The sequence below is a fragment of the Sciurus carolinensis genome, chromosome 6 (assembly GCF_902686445.1).
Source record: "Sciurus carolinensis chromosome 6, mSciCar1.2, whole genome shotgun sequence".
Classification (NCBI taxonomy): Eukaryota; Metazoa; Chordata; class Mammalia; order Rodentia; family Sciuridae; genus Sciurus; species Sciurus carolinensis.
Window position 1 is genome coordinate 95293436 of NC_062218.1, and position 22490 is coordinate 95315925.

The 22490-nt window shown below is 38.2% G+C and overlaps 1 protein-coding gene across 2 annotated transcripts in view; it reads right to left on the bottom strand.

The window, feature by feature from the left end:
- Nucleotides 1–7650: 7650 nt before the first annotated feature.
- The window catches only part of Nrep (neuronal regeneration related protein), a 29328-nt gene continuing 14488 nt past the window's right edge, over nt 7651–22490 (bottom strand). For both annotated transcript variants that reach the window (XM_047556691.1, XM_047556690.1), the window contains 2 exons: nt 14390–14467; nt 7651–9422 (listed from right to left, as the gene is read on the bottom strand). In XM_047556691.1, coding sequence (XP_047412647.1) covers nt 9297–9422; nt 14390–14467 — 204 coding nt within the window. In that variant the 3' untranslated portion in view covers nt 7651–9296. The remainder of the gene's footprint in view (nt 9423–14389; nt 14468–22490) is intronic.

The following is a 22490-nucleotide window of genomic DNA, read 5'->3' on the forward strand; positions in this document are numbered from 1 at the left end:
GAAGTTGGAAATAGTAGGGTTAGGTTTCTTAAGTGGTACCATAGAAGACACTTCACTTTGAGCAATGAGTTATCTCTCAACTGAGATAATGACGCTGACTTCATAGTGTTATGGAGGGGCCATATGTGAAATGATACATGTGACAATCCCTCAAGTGTCCTACACATGAAATGAGCAAGTGGCTATTTTTCACACTCTTCCCAGGGGCTGCCTACCACATTTCTTAAAAATGTCCCTCTGAGCTAATCCTCCTCCTCCAGAAGAACTTACATCAAATACTCCCTCATTATCACATCTGACAAAGCAGATCCCAGCTGTTAATGACAAATTAGTGTTCCAGCTACCCCTATCTCTTAGAAAGCAATGCCCCTCAGCTCTGCAGGGAATATTGCTTTTCAGAAGCTAGTCTTGGTATTTTATGGAACAAGTTGGGGAGACATCTCCAGAGTTCTTGCTCTCCTCTCCCAGATATCCAAGAGCTTTGTCAGAAAGCCCAGGGAAGGAGAGCACAGGGGTGGTGTAGGGTCTTCAAGAAAAGAAGTGACCATCTCTCCTTTTCTCTGGGTGCCATGGGAACAGCACTACAGTAAGGAATACAGTGGAGACCTTGCTTAGGATGGGGGCTGCCCAACGCATGAAGTGGGACAGAGTACATGGGTCTATAGCAGCTGTTTGGAAGTTAACTGGCACTCTTCACTCTCTTCTGCTTAGCTATGTCCAAAAACCCCAGGAGCCTCTGCCATTGATCCCTTCCAGACATAGCTATCACTTTTAAAAAGGAGCTGGGTTCATCACAGACAGGATTTGTGTGAGAAGGCAATAGGGGTGTTAAAAATTCCAGAAAATGAATCAGGAAAATGGCTAAAAGAATCAAGGCTGTTCAACCTGGAGAAGAAAAGGCCAGGGAAAAAGATGTAGAAGGCTATTGCACAGAAGAAAGAGGCAGCTCTCTGTGCAGCCTGAGAGCTCAGCAAGACCAATGTATTGGTGGAAATTAATAGGAACATTAGGCTCAGAAAGGTCTCAACTAATAATTAAAGCTGCTCAACTTGAAAGAATCAGCAAATTAATGCATTCTTAAAATTCTCTTTCCATGAGACTTTCACATAGCCACATGGGTCTCTTGGTGAAATAGCTAAGCTGTGCACTAATGGCATTGTGTATTGTATGAGGGAATAGATTAATTTTTTATTCCTTCTGTGTAGTTATGTTCAGAGGTAAGCTAATGGACACATGCAATAAAAGAAAAAATAGCCCCCTTTTCCTGCCCAGATTCATGAGCAACTTGGTGCACTATAGTCTTTCCCTCAGGGGTGCTGGGGTTTTAAGGACTAAAGAATTGGAGCCCAATGTAAAGTTCTACTTCTCTAGCAGATGGTGATCCTTTCATTCCATGAGTGTGATTGTTGACCAGCACTTCTGGATGTGCTGTACAGAGATATAATGAAGAATCTGAAGGAAAAGGATATTTTCACTAACAATATGTGAGCCGGTAAGGGAATGCAGTAAAGGCTTAAGAAGAATTGGTGATCTTTTACAGAACCATTAGCTTTGCAGTCTAAGACAAATGATGTCCTCTGGGACCTTCCTCCACTATTGCCCTGTATGGTAGGTCCATCAGTGGTCCCTGAAGCTCACCCTAGTCGAGCACTCATAGGTAATCTGCACCTTTTCTTCTCTTCTCCACAAAAATATTATTGGTGCTAGATTCCCTCAGGGTTGTATTCCCTATAGTACCATAGGATAATGACCTTCAAAAGTTCATTCAAAAGAATTTCAGGGGCTAGGTGTGGTGACGCACACCTGTAACCCCAGCAACTCGGGAAGCCAAGGCAGGTGGATCCCAAGTTCAAGGTTAGCGAGGCCCTAACCAACTTAGCAAGACCCTGTCTCAAAATAAAAAGCAAAAAGCACTGGGGATGTAGCTCAGTGGTAAGGCACCCCTGAGTTAAAGCTCCAGTACCAAAAAAGAAAAGAAAAATGGGGAAAATTCAGGCACTGTGGCTAGGTGGGAAGTATGTCTGGCCTCAAGAGTAAGTTCCTCAAAATACAATACCTAGATTGTTGTCTAACCCAGAGGTTTTCAAAGTCTTTTGCTCTTATACCTGCTAAAAATAATCTTAACAATGTACCATTGTATAGTTTTTAAGTGAACAGTAAAACTTTTCATCACAAGTTTAAATACTTTCAAAGGATGTAGTTTGGGGCATATTATAAATGTTTCTACCTTAAAAGGAAACCAAAATTCTTGTATAAATATATGTGGGCAAATCTAAATACCATGACAATGGGCAAGTTACCATTATTTGATTTTTTAAAAAACAAATATTTCTGTAACTTTCAGAAATTTGGCTTTTCTCCCTTTTTTTCTTTAAGTTTTCTTTATACTTCTTCCAAAGAACTTCATCTTCATGTAATATTATTTTTGTTTGAATATATTTCACCATCCTACCACATCTGCAATTAAAATCTAAATTGAACTTGTCCTTTTATTTTCTGTGACTAAAAAGCACTAAGCATTAAAATGTGTGATTGAATTATTACTGTTCTCAATACACCACTGATTAAAACATCATGAACACCTTAAACATTAAACATATAAACTGAAATTATATTACAGTGTATTTCAATGAGATGAATTTGTTTTTGTTAGTTCATGAATCTGTAGATGAATTTAATTATTGCTCAGGTGAATGGGGATCAACATAAATTCTATTTTTACTTTTATGTTTTCATAGGTGTAAGCTGGATAAATTTAAAATGTTTTATTATAGCAATGGAATTCAATTCATTGAATTCTTCTGTATTATGTCAAAATTCATGTGATGACATATTATCAAAAATATTTTTAATCTTCTGTCACCTGACCACTTGATAAGTTCCTTCATAATTTTTTTAAAGCAACAAATTGACTAGCAAAGAGATTTATTCTCTGGTCATTTGAATAATTCACTTCCTCAATTTCTGTGAAGTACAGCAATAAGTCTTTACTACAATTTATGAATTATTGTTATTTATGCAATAACACTTTCACTTAGACTCACCTTTTGAAACTCTCTCTTTAGACAGAAAATATATTTTTAATTTGATTATGCTTTTGCCTAAACAGTACTTTTTGATAAAATGCTTTTATCTTATTTCTTGCTTCAAACACATTATCTCTACTTTGGAGTTACAGAGTAAAATCATTCATAGAAAATGTTTGGCAAAAAAACCTCATCAGCAAAGTCAATCTTCACTATCACGCTGGTTAGCCAAATCACATACATTTTATGTGATAAAAAGGGTTGACTTCATTTTTCAATTCAAATAGCTATTTCAAGGAGTATTTTAAAAATCTAAGAAAACTAAAAATATATCTTATGAAACTGATCACTAAAGACAATAAAAATCAAGATTATACAGATCTAATATAATCAATTGTTGCATGTTTAAATAAACTGTAAAAACAAGATGATTAATACACCATCATGTTATACAAGAAAAAATGATACAAAGTACATCCTATCTCTAGTGAAATAATGTGCAGTTATTGAACACTGTTGACTAGCTTTGAAGAATAATTAAATAAGATCTAGTGTAAAAATCAGAAACTCCACTAATCATAGAAAAGTTCTAGGCTGCTAATCAGTCTGACAGCACATACATTTTTGTTGCAATTATGAAAAAGATAATAAACATTTTAGAAGATAAAAGATGATGATAATTGACTATAATTGGATAAACATTTCATGTTATTGGTTGATACAATAACTTTTGACAATTTTGTTAACTAATGCACATCGAATATGGAAGAATCCACATAAAAGTTTTTATCCTTGGATTTATCCAAATCACATACATTTTACACTGTATTTTGTAAAAATTTACTAGTTACATGTAAAATAATCAGCAAAAACCAGGTGCAGCGGTGTATGCCTTTAGTCCTAGTTACTTGGGAGTCCAAGGCAGGAGGACAGGATGAATCTGAAAGTTTGAGACCAGCCTGGGTAACATAAAAAGACCCAGTCTCAAAATTAATTAATTAAAATAAATCAGCTTTGCAAATCTATGCTGACCCAGCTGTTCTAAGTTACTTTTCTTCCTACTAAAGATACAACCTAGGGATTGATATTGAAATAGTGGAAAAAGACTGCTTAAAAATCACTTGAAGAAGTCACTTTTGGTGTTTGATGTCTCCTAACAAATGTCTCATTGTTTCACTCTCTCAGGATTTTCCCTCAAGAGCAACACATTCTTTAATAAAAATCAGGAGAAATAAAAGGAAATAAAAATTGTTAATATGCCCATCATTTCACTTCACCATACTTGAATTTTGAAAATCTACATGTGAATCCAAAAGTCCCATTTCTACCTTATTAACATCATATTCACCTTTAACATCTATATCAGAAGGGAAAACCCCAAACTCTATAGAGTAATTATTATCATTAGAGGAAAGTTTCAGTATGCTACATCTGGTTTTTTGACATCATGTTAAGAGCAATGTATTATATGGAAATTTGGGATGCGTAAAACCTTTATATCTTTTATAAAAAAAAAGACGGTGTGTGGAGAAAGAATTATTATGAACCTAGACTCGTTCTCAACAAACCAATTTTAGGAAAGAGTATAGTTTATACAGAGGATATTCAAACTATCCATAAGCATATACTCTTTGGAAAGCCATTGCATACTTTTAGGAACACATACCTCAGTTTGAAAATCACAAATCTGCTCTACCTATATACCCTAGCCTGACCCCATCCAAGATTTTTTACCATGGAAGGAAGATGACTTAATAATTTCAAAGAAGTCCTAGAGAGGCTCAAATGGAATTGCAGCAGACAAGTTTTGGGATTAGCATTAAGATGCCTCTGATTCCAATCTGTTGTCCATGGTACTCCAAGTCCCCAAGTCCTCCAACTACCAAACACAAACCGTATGTTTCCTAGCTTTTTTTTTTTTTTTTTTTGATCAAAAATAAGTGTATCATCATCCCCCAAATCCAGAGGATTGGTGTTGCAAACTGCCATGCCAACAGAGGCAGGCAGTGATGTAGATGAATGAAGCAGTCAGGTGTGAGAAAAGAGGTGGTGAAAACTGGATCAGGGAGGGGGCATGGCTCATCCAAAGGAGGAGACTGCAACTCAGCTCCAACCCCACTATTGCTAAGTCGTTCATTTTCTACCTAGATTTTCATGTGAAACCTTCCATTTTATCAATATTGGCAAATAATTCAATATTTTTATAAAACACATTGGAGGCAGAACAAAAAATGTCTATAGGTTATACATAGTCCATGATTGTTGGTTAGCAATTTCCACCTAAAAACAACATGGTGATACGTTTGCCTCTGGTGAGAGAACAAAAGCAGTTTGGGGTCTCCTGCTCTGATTCCGGCCAGTTCCAATTCTTAACTCTGCCTTAGCAGTTATTTACCCTAACAAGTCTGTAGCTGATCCTCACCCATGATTCCTGTATATTTAAGGTGCAGTGCAAGATCATTCACCTAATATTTCAAACTTTGCAGAGAACAAGGGAGTTGTCATCAATGAACCCCATAGTTCACAATTTGCTCAGAACATTAAACATCACTTATTTCAGGTTCCTTGTTTCTGTAGCTTCCAATAACATTCTATAAATATTCTTTGTGGGGCTGATAGCACTTTGATTAATAAATGGAGGCTGTGCAACCCCAAATATAGTTCCTGGTTGCTGTCCTCTTCTACCTTCAGTCTCTCATCTTCAAAGGACTGGAAAACTCTTTCAGGAGAAAGAAGTAGCTATGATTCTAATTTTAGCTCTTTTTACACCTGACCCCTGCTATACAATTACCCTAAGTGCTTTAACTTCAGATGGTGTGTTGACTTAAAAAATATGTCCAAACATTCTTTGGTTTTCCTCCAAGAGGTAAAACTTAATTCCCTTCTTCCTTTAGTGTGGGCTACACTTAACAACTTGCTTCTAATGAACAGAATATGATAGATGATGGTGCATTGTGAGAATAGATCATAGGCATTTTGTCTTACTCCTCTCTCTCTCTGGAATTACCTACTTTTGAGGAAATGAAGAAGATACCCAAGCAGCTCTATGGAGAGGCCCATGAGTAGAGGAACTGAGGCATCCTGCAAACAGTCATGAGAGTAAGTCGTAGTGGGAGAGGATTCTCCAGCCCCAGTCAAACCTACAGAGCACTGTGGTCCTTGCTGACATCTTGACTGCAACCAGGAGATCCTGAGCAATAATCATTAGCTAAATTGTTCCTGGATTCCTGATCAACAGAATCTGTGAGATATGAAACTTGCATTGTTTCCAAGATGCAAAATGTGGTTGTAATTTGTTATGTGGGAACAGATGACGAATACAGATGGGAGCAAAGCAACTCCATCCATTCCACACCCATTGCTCAACCTCATCACCTTTTTCTGTTCTTAGAACAAGGCAAGAAGTCAGGGTTTATTCCCTCACAACTTGACAACCCTACGGGTGATGAGAGCCTGATGGGTGAGGAAAACAAGGACTATTTATATGCTTAAAGGAAAGCAAATTTCAGAAGGGCTTCCCCTACTTCCAGACATATCAATTTCTGGATGGGATCACCCAGAAGTGAAGATGTTTCCATTTTAAGAATTTTCCTTCAGGCTGAACAAATTCTGATTATCTGGTAGGCAACCAGGATTTAGTTCTTCCCAAAGGATACTTTCTCTTAAAAAGATTAAAATTTGAAGGTAAGGAGGAAATTCACCCAAATTCTGAGGTGTGCATTAATTTTAAATTAAACTCAGCAACTCCCAAATTAAAAGTCCCTCTTGACACATACAATCAAGAACCCAAGATTTCCCAGAGAACATCTGATGATCCATTCTTAAGAGGCTGAGTTCCCAGTTTAGGAGTAATGTTACCTTTAGCTCCTCTTCCTTACCTCTTTGGTTTTTTATCTCCAAATTCTGTTCCTTAGCCACTGTTCAGGTGATCCCTCAATCTCTGAACCCAATCAGCCAGTTTAGTAATTTGTACATAGTCAAATTAAAGTTCCACTCCCATAATAGATGAAGAGACCAGCAGACATTTCCCAATTTGGAAAGTATGAATCCCCTAAATTGCTAGGTTTCAAGAACACATGAGACCTCCAGAAGATTCTGGAGAGGTCATTCTACCATCTACTGAGTTCCAGGTAGCTGGGTAAATACAAATGAAGTTGTAGTGACTTAAAATTCTATTTCAAAATTCTATCCTTTAACAAGTTTAAACCTTTCTTCTGTGTAAAAGTGCAAATATTCCATAAAGCAAGGTCAGGGGTCTTTTGGTAAGGAAAAAGAATACCACAGAGTAGGTCTTAATGGCAAGGAGTGAGAAAGAACAAGTTTTGAGGTATGTGGGAATGCCCTGAAAGAAAGAATGAGTCAAGAAATAAAAGAATCTTGGTCTGATTTCTTTTGTGTCCAGAGGCAGCTCTGCTAATACCATCTTAATGAGGCCCTGCCCAGCTCTTAATCTTATAAAGCCCTCAAAAGGGAAAAATGCATGAAAGGCAGAGCTGATTCTCTTTTGATATTTGCCCTTGGGTTTACTGGCCTGACTTTGGGGGCTCTGAGAACACAAAAATTAGCATGCACCAATGAAGGCATTTAAAAGTAGGACTCTTCAACGATGAGCCAAATCAGACAATTTCTTTACAGCTTGCATATTTATTGAACAAATACTACTAAAATAGCTAAAATACATTGGGTACTTGTGAGTGCATCAGTAAAGATCACATTGTTACAAAAGCCTGCATTTTCAGCAGTACACAACTGCAACTCTACATAAATGCCACAGATGCAGAATACTGTTTTGTTGCTCTATTTACACAGCTGATATACCTATTCTAACAAAGGAGGGGGGGTGGGAGAAAAGCACAAGAAACTCAGGCCAATGGGAGCGCGAGAAGAGAACGAAGTGCAGCGCATGCGTCATCGGTGTTTAACAGTCAGAAGCGGAACAGTTCAGAACAAGGCCTGCCCTGTCAAAGGAAGAGCTAAAAGACAAAGTTATATAAAAATTAAGGTGGGCTTTCAGACTGGCTAACACAACAACATTCCATGAGTAGATGGTATTATCTGATTTTATTTTTATTTATCCATTTCACTGGGAGCAAGGACAAAAATGTAAAATCTACACCTTGCTTGTCAAAACTGCCCAAAAAAATTGCTCTGCCTTTTATCATCATCATCATTATTATTTCGTAAATACATTTTTCCAACTTAATACTTGGGAAAGGTGTAATTTTCATATTCCTACAGATGCCAGTGTTTTTGGATTTTTTCACAGGGCATTCATTTAAAGAGTGGACCCTTCCACCACCGCCTCCGCACCCTCCCCCCGCCCCAATATCTGGTCAAACAGAAAGAATCCAAAGAGACACCTCAAAATGCCTGTAAAATTATTGCTTTTCTTTCTCTAAGTCAGGCAGGCGAGGCCATGGATTGGAAGAGATTTGGTAAGTAAATTACAGTTTTGTGATTGCTCCCGCTACCGTGCCTGCATGTCCATGAGTGCCAGCCAACGAGACAGTCTCTCACACTCTTGGTAGCATTCGCTCAACCTACAACACTGAGGAAGAAAGCCACACTGAAGACACAAGGAAAACAAGTCAATCCAGTCTAGAGAACAACATTCAGGGAAACAGAGTACCAACACCTTCTTAGAACATGGAAATAAAAAATAACTCCATCAGAGCTACCTCGCCAAGGAGCATGTTGAAAGTCCAAAATAGCACCATTCATCAGTGTCTCAGGTCCTGTGGCAGCATCTCGGTCACTTACCACAAGGAAACAATGAGTTTCAAACTACTTCTATACATCAAAAGAGTACATGGATAAAATATAGAGATATACAGACAATTGATGAACATAAACTACTAGGCTTGTTACATCTAAATGAAAAAAAAAAAAAAATGGGGACTCTCAGCCTCTGCAAGAAGCAGTCGGGAGCTGTATGAGTGAAAAGGCGGGAGTGGACCAGTTGTGTGAGAGCAGTGGGAGTTTGAGTTGTGGAAGACACTGTTGTAGCGAACCAGGCCTGAAGGCCCACCTGTAGGGGGTTGTAAACGTGGATTCACAGTGTGAAATTCTGAGCGTTTTCACTTGAGTCAGAATGATTAAAAACTGGTTTGATGATACCTATTTGTCCACTGTAAATTCTCTAAAGCAAGGCTCAGAGTCCCATAGTTTCTTCGTATACTTGATGATTTACACAGAAAAAAATCCCATATATGATACCATGACCTCATCAATACCCATACACCTTATGTAATACAAATGGAGGTGTTACGATTAAAAAGAGTGGAGGTAACTGATACTTGGGGAGCGGAGTTCATCGCTGCCCAGTGGAGTCAGGGAGGCAGCGTTGGTCTCATTGATCTTCTTGCGGTTCACTTCCTTTGGGACGGGAAGTCTTCCCTGTAAAGCGGTGGACCCACAGACAGACACACATACACACACAAAAAGACAAACTTAGTCATGCTCCTGAAACCATTTTTAATTCTGTTTATCCTTTCTACCTACTATTTTGTGTGTGTGTGTGTGTGCGTGCGCTAGAGATTGAACCCAGGGCCTCACACATCCTAGGTAAGGGCTCTACATTGAGCTACACCTCCAATCCTCCTACCCACTTTTCATCGTTGAACTCCTGCTATTCTGCAAACAGTTTACATATTAAACACAGTTCACCCAAATATAAATATTAGGTCTGTGGGTGCCTGAAGCAATCAAACACTAACCACCTTTGCTTCAGTGGAATCAAGTGGTTCTCTAATGGTGGTGTCCAGCCACGTGTGAGGCAGCATTCCTAAGAATCAGATTTCTGGGGATATTTGGTAGTATCAGATAGGGCCCAACATCAGGCCAGATGAGAGGTATTCATAGGAACATTAATAGGTAATTTTTTTTTAAGCTTAGCAGATGGTGTGGTGGAGGGGGGTAATAGTCTGCTTTCTAATATATAACAAAAATACTTAAAAACAACTTGTATAAATCTTTTCTATGTGTGGTTTATTCTATAAGCAATTGGCACATTCCATGTGGGTCCTAATGGTCAGAACCAGAAGTGGGCACCAAGAATGGAAGTGTTTGGGAAGGAAGTCACGTGAGGGAAGCCTGGAAAATGGCTGTAGGAAAGAGGGTGATAGTGGGAAACCAAGGCCGGATGAGTGCATGATTCAGTTGGTGTGGGTTGACTGGGGCTCTTCTAAACCTGATGAGCAAGATTTTGTTTCTGACTTACAATGATCCAACCTCAATGTGACTGATGTTCACCCACCACACAGCTTCTGCTGACGCACTGAAGGGGCCAGCAGTGGACAGCAGCTCTCTATCATATCCAGGCAGCAAGAGAGCAGGATAATGAGGCCCACTACCCAAGTAATACAGAAGTCTTAACTAACCACAAAAGGACTGTATGCCCTGTTCAGTTATGAACATACTGGAGCTTGACAACAGGCTCTCTGTTATTTAAACTCTTAATTACTGGAGTTTTCTTGGAAAAAAATTTCCTTTGTGGTTTTAAATAATCTGTTAAAGGAGCTGGTTTCTCTCTCTCTCTCTCTCTCTCTCTCTCTCTCTCTCTCTCTCTCTCTCTCTCTCTCTAGTTTTTCTTTTTGCTCAAGTCACAGGTACTAACAGGACAGTTTTCATAAAAACCAATTTGATTAGACATAAGGACTTGGATTACAGTGATATTCTTATTTTGGGATCCTTAAGTTATCACATCTGAATTTATATTTAAGAATTCAGAAGTTGAGAACTTCTAAACAATACAAAACTGAAAAATATTTTCAGCAGCCTCAGTTTGAACAAAATGCAGGAGATAATTCAACTTTAAGAAGTCTTATTTACTGTACAGGTTTTCCATATGAAACATCTGGTGTGCATAAATTTTGCTTAAAAACCTCAGACTCTGAAAGCATACATTTGTAGGATGTATGTGAAATCCACACACTTTAATGGTACAGTGCTTAAGTTGTGATTTCAGAGGTTGTTTGGGTATTGTTAAATACCAATGGGAAACCCAGAAAATTAAATTAAAATATATTTCATCACTCACATACCATTAAGGACCTAGATAAAATTGGCATAATATTGGGAAGTTTCTGTGGTTGTGAATAATTTCATCCCCAAATTAAAACAAAGAAACTTTCTGGTGTTTTTAAAATAATACCACTGCCTGCTACCTCCACTTCAATCAACCAATTAGCACAGTCAAGACATGACAAACTTAGGTTTTGGATAAATGAAAAATTCAATAGCTGTTGGTTGTCAACAGTCCAGCAAGGAAGGGAAATCAAAAAGTTCATAAACATTATCTCACTCAACAACTGCATTCTGAACACAGCTGGACTTAAAAATGACCCATGTAATCAAATGAGTCTGCTCTGCATACAAGTTTCAGTCTTAGTACCCTTTCACCTCCATGAAAAATACACAAGAAAATGAAATGGGAAACCTGGGAATTTGGAAAGAGGTACTTCTTTAAAAAAAAAAAAAAAAGTGAAGCCAAGTATTTCAGAGTTGAATTTAACATTTTTTACTCCCCACTCCCCACCTTCCTTTTGAGGTCCTAAAAATAGTCATGCATTTTTTCATTCATTATTCATGTTCTGAGTGCTTGAGCGCACTTAGATTTTAAAACCACAGAGATTAAAACAGAAACAAAAACAGCCCCTACCCAACTTCCCCTTAATTAACTTGCTCAATGGGAGACACCCAAGTAATGGGACACCAGCAAGGCCACCAAGGTAGGTTGTGCACGGCGGTGTGCTATTGAAGGACCGACTCTGAGGGTCCACAGACTAACATAGCTGCAAGGAGAGGAGCTCCTGGGGGGCACAGTTCTGTGCATTTCCCTTTGGAACCCTGGACTTACTAGATTTTACTCATCCTCCCCTTCAGCTCCCACCCATTTCATTTTAAAGAACAATTTTTCTGCTCCAACTAAAGGAATTTTAGGATTCACAACTAGGGAAGGAGGCCTCTTGAAGAAAGGACAGACACAAAGATGTCTTATTTCTCCAGAAGTCAGGCCTTATAAGCATTCAGACAAAAATAGTCATCTTTTCCTCCATCATCCCAGATATAATGGTCCCTAAAGACTGAGAGATTGAGTAATCAAAAAGGCTTGGCATAGGATGGGGAACAGTGGTGTCCAGTGTCCCCCACAGACCTGCTCTCCTGGATGTCACCACAGCTGATATGTCTCGGGTGGATGGCCCTCTCTTCTGATGATTACTAGAAGATTAATCCCCAGTTACTCAGTAATGTGCTTTGGGCCAAGTAAATGAAGATTATTTTTCTTACAATTATTCAAAGATGTGCTTTTCCAAAACAAAACTGTTGGAGAAAGAAAAATAGAGTATACTTAAAATACTACTCATTTATTTAGAGAGGAGGCAACTTAAAATGGCAGAGGGTGTGGATCTTGCAATCCACTGTGCCCGCCCCCTAGAGCATGCATGCTTCAGTGTGTGCAAGATCAGACCCCTGAAGGCTTTCCAAGAGTTAAGGGAGACACTGCTGACCCCACTCAGGAGCTTCACCTGCTCTTACCCATCTGGTTGATGTCACCAGCATCAAAGAGAAGAACTCTGGATGCCTGAATGAAGCAAGTTAAGGAAAAGGCAATGTTTGTATTTCTGTTTCACCCTAAGCTGCCTTAGGGGAATTGTGCCCTGATCTGGCCCACTAAAAATGTAACAGGGGAAAAGTATGTATACTTCAAGGGCTGGAGTGTAGCTCAGTGGCAGCGCACCCTGGTTGTGGTTCCCAGCACCACACACACACACACACACACACACACACACACACACTACTGCAAGTGGAAGGTGGGAGGGAGGTGCAGAGCTCCAGTGTTCAGGCTCTTCCACTCCCACACCAGAAGAGCAGGTCTATGGGGACACTGGGCACCTCTGTTCCCCACCCCACTCCCAGGCTTTTTGATTACTCAACTCCTTCAGTCTTTAGGGCCTGTCATGTGTGGGATGATGGCGGAAGGGATGACTATTTTTGTCTGAATGCTTATAAGGCCTGACTCCTGGAAGATCTTGAAGATCAGGCAGGACCTAAGCTGTTTTGTTCATCTACTTTCCAGCCAATGATTTCAACCTTGACCTTCAGAAATTCCCTGAAAGATTAAAAATGACTTAGGATTGTTTTCACTCAGTGTGAACTTCCAGTTGACACAATTTCTTCAACTTCTGCCTGTTAGTAACAGGGAATTGTTAAAATCTTTTAGTGTAAATAAGAGTTTCTTAAACATTGAAATACCAGTGTTAACTGGGGTGAGGGGGAAGGCTTCACCATTAGTCAATGACACAGATGAAACTTTTGAATAGAAATTTTATTTCCAACAGATTTTTTCTTTATTCATTGCAAAATCAGCACGCCAGTGATAAAAAATACAATCCTCCTTCCTAAGGTCAAATTGATATTTACCTTAACAGACAAAGTCTAAAGGTATATACAGTAAAAACTGATAAATTTTTGTTTTTTTGTCTTGGAAATGGGGCTGCTATCTGAAATATAAATTTTTAAAGTTTTCTCAAAGCAGAGAATTGTCGCATTAAGATATAAAATGTTTTTGGAGGGCAGGGGTTGGGGCTCAGTGGAAGAGCACTTGCCTACATGTGCGAGGCACTGGGTTCGATCCTCAACACCACATAAAAATAAATAATAAAATAAAGGTACTGTGTCCATCTACAACTAAAAATAAAAAACTTTAAAAATGTTTGTTTGTTTGCCTAAAAATTAGGAAAATGAATATAACAGTTTTTATGTTCTTCCCACTTTGTTTCATGGGTACTCTTATCAGACAACAGGAATTATTAGCAGAAAAAAAGGTCATCATTTCACATTTTTAAGAAATCCTTGGAACTGGGGTTGTAGCTCAGTGGTAGAACACTTGCCTAGCACATGTGAGGCACTGGGTTCAATCTTCAGCAACACATAAAAAATAAATGAATAAAATAAAGGTATTGTGTGGATCTATAACTAGAGAGAGAGAGAGAGAGAGAGAAATCCTAATCCCCCATCTAATCACCTCTTTTAGTTTTTAGGTTGATCTTCATATTTGAGTTTGTTCAATAAGGAATCTGTAAAATGTACATGTGATAAATTGATCCCATAATTTTTACATAAAAATATGTTTTTGACTTGTTTGGCAAGAAAGGAAGATAAAATGAACTTTAAGAGTCATAGGACTTTAGGTTATGCTTTTAAAAATATATATTCTTTCCAAGGTAATCATAGTATCATGCTAATGGATGGATATTAAAATGAAAAAGAAATAACCCCCCCCCACCCCCCCACCCCCGCCGCCCTCGCAAATGCCTCTACATTGAAAATAGTGTTCACAAAATGGTGGATCAGGATCTTACCTTAGGAAGCCTTCCCTCCATTTCCTCGTCTGGAAATGGTTCTTGACTGACCCAGACAAAGAGTTCTGGGTAGTAAACCTATAGAAACATAAAAATATACACATTCAGATTAAAAACAAGATCCACCCTGAAATCACCTTGCAACAATTTAATGAGCTCAATTCTTCTCAATGGTCACTTATTTCCCCCTTTTAAAACTTAAGAGTGCTGGGGAAACCCTTTAACTCTTTCCAATTATTAGTATGATTCTGAATGTAACTGCACTCAGCAGAATGTTAGCTAAATATCTTCTAAGATTAAGTCCAATGGAGTAGAGATATCAATCAATATTATCTTTAGCAAGAGAAGTAGTAGCTCAATGGCATGTCTGGCAGGGTACACCACGCCACCAGGGAGGCCTAACTTTCAAAGCAACCTGTGTAAGTATCCTTGCAAAGGTCCATGTTTATGACATAAATGTGTATGTCAGGTGCCCATCAAACACTGTCAGGAGTTATTCTAATCATTTCTTATTGGGCTAAAGATTATGCACAAAGTAAAGGAGGAAGGGCAGAATCATCCCAAATTCTCTCCAGGTCCACGTGGCCACTAACAACACACTCTTTCCAGCTGGTTGAAACAGCCAAGCATCTGAGAGAGGGGTAGGGAGCCGGGCAACATTGCCATGAATGATTCAGAGAATACTAGGGGATGAATTCTGGAGGGTAGGAGGAGGTGGAGAGAGGGAAGCAAACTGAGTAACTCTTCTTTAAATATACAAAGAGTTATTAGCATAAAGCTGCTGACCAGCTGTTCTCCATCTCCAGTAAAGACAGGAGTGGGGGAAAGGACTTAAAATTACAACTACAGATTTAGGTCAGCTATAAGAAAGAACTTGGCACAAGAATTGTTAAATTACTAAAAGAATTTAGAAGAAAACTGTGAAAGCTTCTTTAAAAATTTTAGAAACAGAATCCAACAACCATCTGTCAGGGCTAATTCACATTTGATTACAGCCCTGCTGGAAGAGAGGGATGAAATTAGGTAACTTTCCCTCCAGATCTGATTCTCTAAGTTTTATAAATAAGTTCCACATTTAATAAATAACAATTAAGAATCACACTTCATTAATAAATGAACAAGTAGATCTAGATGGCATTTTTGGTTTTGAAAGCACTAACCAAACAATTGAGCTGATTGTAATGTTTTCGTATGTCCCAGTGGATTCATTTGGTTCAGAGGTGGTCTGGGGTAGGAAACATGGATGGTTAACTGCATTCACTCTTTTGGAAAATATAATAGCAACTATCTTCACTCTTCACCAGTAATGTTTATAACACATCCCAGCTTACTAAGCAATTTTGCACACATTATGTAATTATCCTGATGATAAGCCTGTGAGTAGGTCTTAATATCATTACACAGATGAGGAAACTCAAACTCAAAAAGGTCAACCAACTTGTCCAAAGCAACACAGTCAGTGTAGGGTAGGAATGCAACTCATACTAGGTTTCTAGATTCAAAGCTCTCTTCTTTTCACTATCCTGCTGCCCTCGCATTATCCAAGAATGCAAATAGCCTACCACCTCTGCCTCAAAATTACACCAGTCCACGGTCACCACCCACATCGAGTGTTACATACTTGAGAGCTCATCCTGCAAGAACTAACGCTATTTTCTTACTTTGGACTGGATATGCTATCTGAGCCAAGTGGTTCCCTCAAACCTAATCCACCTTCCTCTTCTACAGATTTCCCCTCCTCTGCCCAGCTCCTTCTTGAAATATTACACCATCTGCCTTGTTTGGGACATGCAACCATTCCTGACATTCTCTTTAGCCTGGAATGGGTAAAGAAAACAAAATTACAATAAAAAGTACACACTTTTTTTTTCAAGGCATATACCAAAGTCATAGCACATAGAATTCCAATTTGGGCTTAACTATAGGATACCCCAAAGTGAGATCAATTGTGAGTTCAATTAATGTAAATGGATATAAAATGATCACTTTTCCACACTACCCCTTTAAGAAACATGACTTAAAAATAAATTAGTGTTTCCTTAGAAACCACAAAATGTTGACAAAAGTTCATGTAAAAACTTAATAAGCATATGGAAGCAATGAGATGTAGAGTCAAGTAAATGTTGTCATTTCTTTTTCTTGTGCTTCTCTGAGATATTCCATTTTAACAAAATTACAGTGATTTTGCATTTAACTTCTAGTTTCAAAGCATCAATACTAAAGCTACCCATTATTATAGGGCAAAATAGTTTGCCTTTCAGAAATTATTACACTTATTTTAACAATTTGGTTTTTGAAGAAATCTCTCCTTTTCTTAAGAAAAATAGTCAATGATTTTTGCCATTGAACTTGGGAATATTAGTATTTGATAGCAAAATCCACAACAAAGGAAACTTTCTTACTTGCTTCAAATTTATTCTTTCTTCTGCAACATATTTATGTGGCCACAAGTGAACCAAAAGCTTTTCTAATTAAGTATTATTTAGTGTTTGAATCATAAAAGTCATTGTATACTACAGGAAGAACAAATATGACTTTGGCCTTGTGGTAAATTTCTTCCAATCTCCTTCAAAGTCAGGACCTGAAGCCAAAAATGGCAGGGACAGAGAAGTCTCAGTTACATCCCTAAAACCTGCATAGCTGGTCTCTAAGAACTCACAGATCCCTAGATAGAGTATCTGAAGGGTATATTTAAATTTCTTTTTCTTTCTTTCTTTCTTATTTTATTGCATTTAACAGTTTAAATGCAGCTGTTTGGGGAAAGGTGGTAGGCAATGGAAATAAATACTATCTGTTATATTATTATCCTTTCTTAAACCTGTGGTATTTTGAGACCCTAAAATGAAGGACTTAAGGGAAAAAGATATATTGACAACCACTATCCTTGTTCTCAAATGACTTAGACCTGACCTTTGGGATTCCATAAAGACTTCAACTCTCATCTCACTCTCAGTTCTGGATGTAGAAAATGGGTAGCCAGGGCTGGGGGATAGCTCAGCTGGTGCAGTGCTTGCCTTACAAGTACAAGGCCCTGAGTTCGATCCCCAGTACCGCAAAAAAAAAGAAAAGAAAAGAAAAAGAAAAAGAAGATGGGTAGCCACCCACAACAAGCACTCACGTTCCATCTAACTGTCTTGATTTGAATGCACTGTTTTCTCCGCCTCATCTTCCCATTTGAACATCATCTAGTCTACTACTCAGTCTCTGCTGCTCGCAGTGAGGAACACAGTGCCACTTTTCAACCCCAAATTTCTTACTAATCTCCACACACTCATTCACCAAGAACTCATGAAACAGTTGCAATGTGCTGGACACTATGGTAAATTCTGGGAATTAGAAGAGAAATTGAGTTCCTGATTCCAGAAACTCAAGTCTGGGGGTGGGGCACAGCAGGGGTGACCAACCCACACAAAGATAATTTTAAAAGTGTGTGTTATGGGCTGACTTGTGTACCCTCAAAATTCATATGCTGAAGTCCTAACCACCAGTACCTCAGAATTTGACTGCTTTTGGAGGATTTTCACAGAGGTAAATTAAAAAGATGATGTCAGGGAATGCCCTGATCCAAAATGACAATTGTCCTTCTATGAGGAAAGCAAAGCATAGACACACACACGAAGGGAAGACCACGTGAAGATGGTCATCCGCAACCCTTCTAACTCATTCAGAAGACTCAGAGTTGACAATGGCCCTGTGATCAAAGCTTTCTGAATGCTGACAATTTAAAGGTCAGAAAACAGAGATAAGTTTCCTGTTCTTCTGGAGTCTGTCTGTCCTTGCTGGATTGGAAAGTTGCTTACTCTTCTTGATGCCAGAAAACCGATGTTCCAAAGATGAATTTGAGGCTTATACTGTGTTCCATTCACTTACTGTTCTGGAGTCAAGTTTGTGATTTTCATGAAAACCAGTTAATCTAACTTTTTCATTTTTAATCCTCAATGACTTCTCTCTCTTGTTGCAAGTGGTTTGCATCTCAGAAATCAAATATTCTGAGTAATACACATGAAATACCTCAGATTTTTTGTTTGGTTAAACCTAAGTATGCCTTAATCTTCACAAGAGAAGTAAATAGTCTTTTCAAACTATCTTCCAGGTATAAAATAAGCTGCTTGCTCTTGCACAAATGAAATCCTTGAAACTCTCTAGAACACTATTCTTTTACAAGTTAGATAGGGAATAGGGGAATGAAGCCATACCCTCAATACTAAGAAAACATGAAGGTGTATGCAAAATATAGAGGAATAGGAAAAAATTATTTTAATTTGGAGACTATGTAAAAGTTTTTCTTGAATTCTTGGAAAATATGTTTCTTCTTTTCACTGGATATATTAGTTAATGCTTATTTTTCTACAATGCTACCTTTATCTGGAAATTAGTTTTAAAAACGAGAAAAATGTGAAGAACCCATTGAATTAACTTCACTAGTCATGATAAATATGTTGCTTTCATGTGTATGTCATACATTTAAACCTGCTATATATTTAAGTATGGCTTGTGTAAAAATATACTATTTCTTACTAATTCTCTCGAATGTGTTTGCTGGTGGGCACTCCATCATAGCCTACAAGCTGCTTTGTCTTGAGGCTTGTTTACACTCTGGATGGTGCAAAATGAAAATAACTTCAGTTCTGAAGCTGATAAGGCAACTATTTTGTCAGCAATTATTACTTGATATGAACTATAGCTGACAACTAGCACTCGAAATTAGAAAAATAAAATTTTGGGGAAACCAGAGATTTCTCTTTCAAGGTTCTAAAAAACACATAAAATAGATTACTGCTTAAGTTCTTTTTTGCTTTTGGTTTCAAAACTAGCTATGCATTTCCTAATAGCACTGTTCATATACGGAATTGATCCAAAAGTCTTTGACATGTTTCCTACCACTACCATTATACTCTTTGTAAACTTTGAATTATACCTATTACCTCTTTCTGCATTTGCATTTACTCCTATTCATTTGCCATCTTTACCAATATTTCTTTGGGGAGACTGTTCTGTGATAATGACCCTCAAAGGCAGTGTCATATCTTTCTTCAGATCAAAAATATACCCACATACATAAATGCTGCTTACTAAATTGGTTATCATGCCTTCAAGGAAATCTGATACAAAGATATGATGCATAATTGTATTGTTCAAGATCATCATTGTATTATTAGTCTTTGTCCTTGATGGGGTCCTGTGTGTTTAAAGAATGCACACACATGGCCTCCTTATGACTTAACAAGGACAGGTGCATCCCCTGCAATTAAGAAAGCAGCTAGGGCAGCAGGTCTCCAACCTGCATAATTAATTCTTTGTGTAACAAAGGAGTATATTTCATAACCTCTTGGCCAACTAAACAGTGTGTACATATGTACATGTGGGTATTCTGCATAACTGGCCAATAGGTTGTGAAACCTAGCACGGTAATTTTACCTATACACGCACTTCATTTCTGCAAAAACCCTTTAAAGTAGCACTATTAAGAATCTTCCTGAAAAGTCACTCAGCTCCCAACTATTGCTGGTCATGTGAGGGCAGAACGTAAACTGAAACCATAAATGAACTGCAAGAATCATTTTTTTTTTTCTGAACAGCATTACATCAAAGATCAGATGGTACCAAAAGATGATGTGCTGTGCTGTCTCTCTGGAGACCTAGTCTTAGAGATCCACTTTACCTAGCGAATGTTCTTTAAGAGAAAGCACACAGTGGGGGGAACCATTGCTACCTGAAGACAAAAGGTAAGTACACAGAACCCCAGGCTGTTCAGATGATGTATGTGAATCTCTGCACACCCTAGAAAGCAGAATAAAGGCATCAGTGCCTAAGTTGGCACACATTCTTGCTTGGACACTAACTGAAACATGTAGGTACCTCATTTAAACATGCGCCCCGCCACACACACACACACACACACACACACACACACACACTACACAGGAGTTGGCTGTGGTAACAATGGGTAATTACAGAGAAACATATGAACGCCTGACTCTTGTGCTCAATAACCAGAAATGTCCTTCTGCTAGAAAGGAAAGGAGGGCCTTTGTGACTGTGCTGCATTACACTGCTGACATTTTCAGGGTTTCCTGAGAAAGTGGCCTGACAAGTCCTTCACATGTAGCAATAGTGTGGGGCGGGGTGGAGGGGACTGTGTTTCATAAGGAAGACAATAATAGATCACAAGTTGGTTAAATCCATTGGCATTCACTTCGGGTACATATTCCCATGATGAGCCCAGAACATGTTCACATTTTATTCATATTAGGCAGTAGATTATGTTCCTGTTCAACTTTACATGTGAGGCAGGCCAAAGATTGATTAATTCTTTGCTGTGTGAATCACATGTCTGAAACCAGCTGTGTAGACTTGAATCGTGGAATCCTCTAAATTCACTCCTCTCATTGTGAAGCCACCTTGAGAGGACACTGATGAATATGTGGGAACTGACAGCTGTGGAATTTTATTTCTAGAGTTCAACTAGGCAGAGAAAGGAAATGAAAATCTCCTCACTGGCAACAAAATGAAAGTGTTTACATGTGAAATTAATCGTCAGCACAAAGAGCTTCCACAGTCACTCTGTTCCACGATAGACTATTCTGTTTGTTTGGCTGCTGAGTCTTTTAAAATTTGATTTCCAAGAATAACAGCAAAGACTTGCAAGGGGAACAACAAATCAAGTCGGGGCAAGCCACAAAAGGTTGACGACTATACCCAACATTTCTTCTTCACCACTATTTAAACCCATTCCTTATGTGAGTTTTCCAGGCTTTGATGGCGTATGGTTTAAGGTCAGGCGCGGCAGCTGCTGGCTTATTTAAGCATGGCGAACACTAGGTCAGTTGCAAACATTTAGGTTGCGCAAACTCCTCTCATCCCAGCTTCACTCCTGCCCAATAGGAATATGCTCAGCACAAAGCAATCCACCTAAAGACTCCAAAAATCCAAAAAAGGGAGTCTCCGATCGAGGAATTCTCAGATTTCTGCCAAGGCACCCTCCCCTGGACTGGAGGTCAGCCTGGTACAGAAATCAGAGCCAAACTGTGGACTGAACTCAAGGAAGTAAGTTCAACACTTCAAATCTTGATTTTTAATGGGCTATTTTTCTTTTCAGTAATGAAGACAAAACAAAGTCCAAATAGCTGATAACAACCCAAAGTAAACCAGGAGAAATAGTACAAGAATAAAGCTTGGAAACAAATCTCATAAGTAATATCTAAGAAGACTTTCCAAAGAGGAAAAAAAAAATAAAGGAGCTTTTCAAAACTGGTTTGAGATTATGCAGTTTGAATGAACAAAAAGAAAGTAAAGGCAATAATAGAAGATATTTGCTCTTTTCAGCAAAAATTTTAAAAATGAAAGAAAGGAAAAATAGCCTTTGTCAACTTGCAGCAAAAGGGCCCCTCAGGCACTTAATAAATGCATAGCATAAGCTTTTCCTTACCCCATGACCTTGACAAATATGTTAATAAAATCTTTTACCTCTCAAGTAAATATTTACTTAACACATCTGAGTTCTAAGTCTGGACCACCTATTCCGTTACATAAATTGGTTTTCAGTTGTAACCAAGAAATGAGAAACATTACATCTTGTGATATTTCTCCTACTTTTAAGGTACATTAAGAAGAAAAAAGAGGAAGAATGCTTAAATATTAATTCTATATTATGCCCCAGCACACTAAACCACAATTGTGAATTTTAGAACAGTATTCTCTACCACAAATGAGAGTAATGCTCTTGCTATGCTTTCCAATACTGGACATCTGGATAGTAGGACTTTTTCCAAACATTCCAAGGTTAATAGGAAACATCCAGACTTGCCTTTATTAGCTAGTTTGAATAATTTTACATATGCTACCCCAGGTTTTGCCTTCAGATAACTATTATAAGTCTGATTTCTAGTCACCAAGAATGTTTTTTTTCTTTCTTCCTGTCCAAAAATTACTGTTAGCCATTAAAATCTTGTGAAAACTTTTCACCAACATGGAGTCATTGCTTTAAAAATTACAAAATTTCTTTTGTTAAAGTCTTCAGTCAAAGGTTAGTGGGATCATACTTATTTATCTATACATAGGATTTGGGATTTTCCATAGTCTGGATGGGACAAGACAGCCA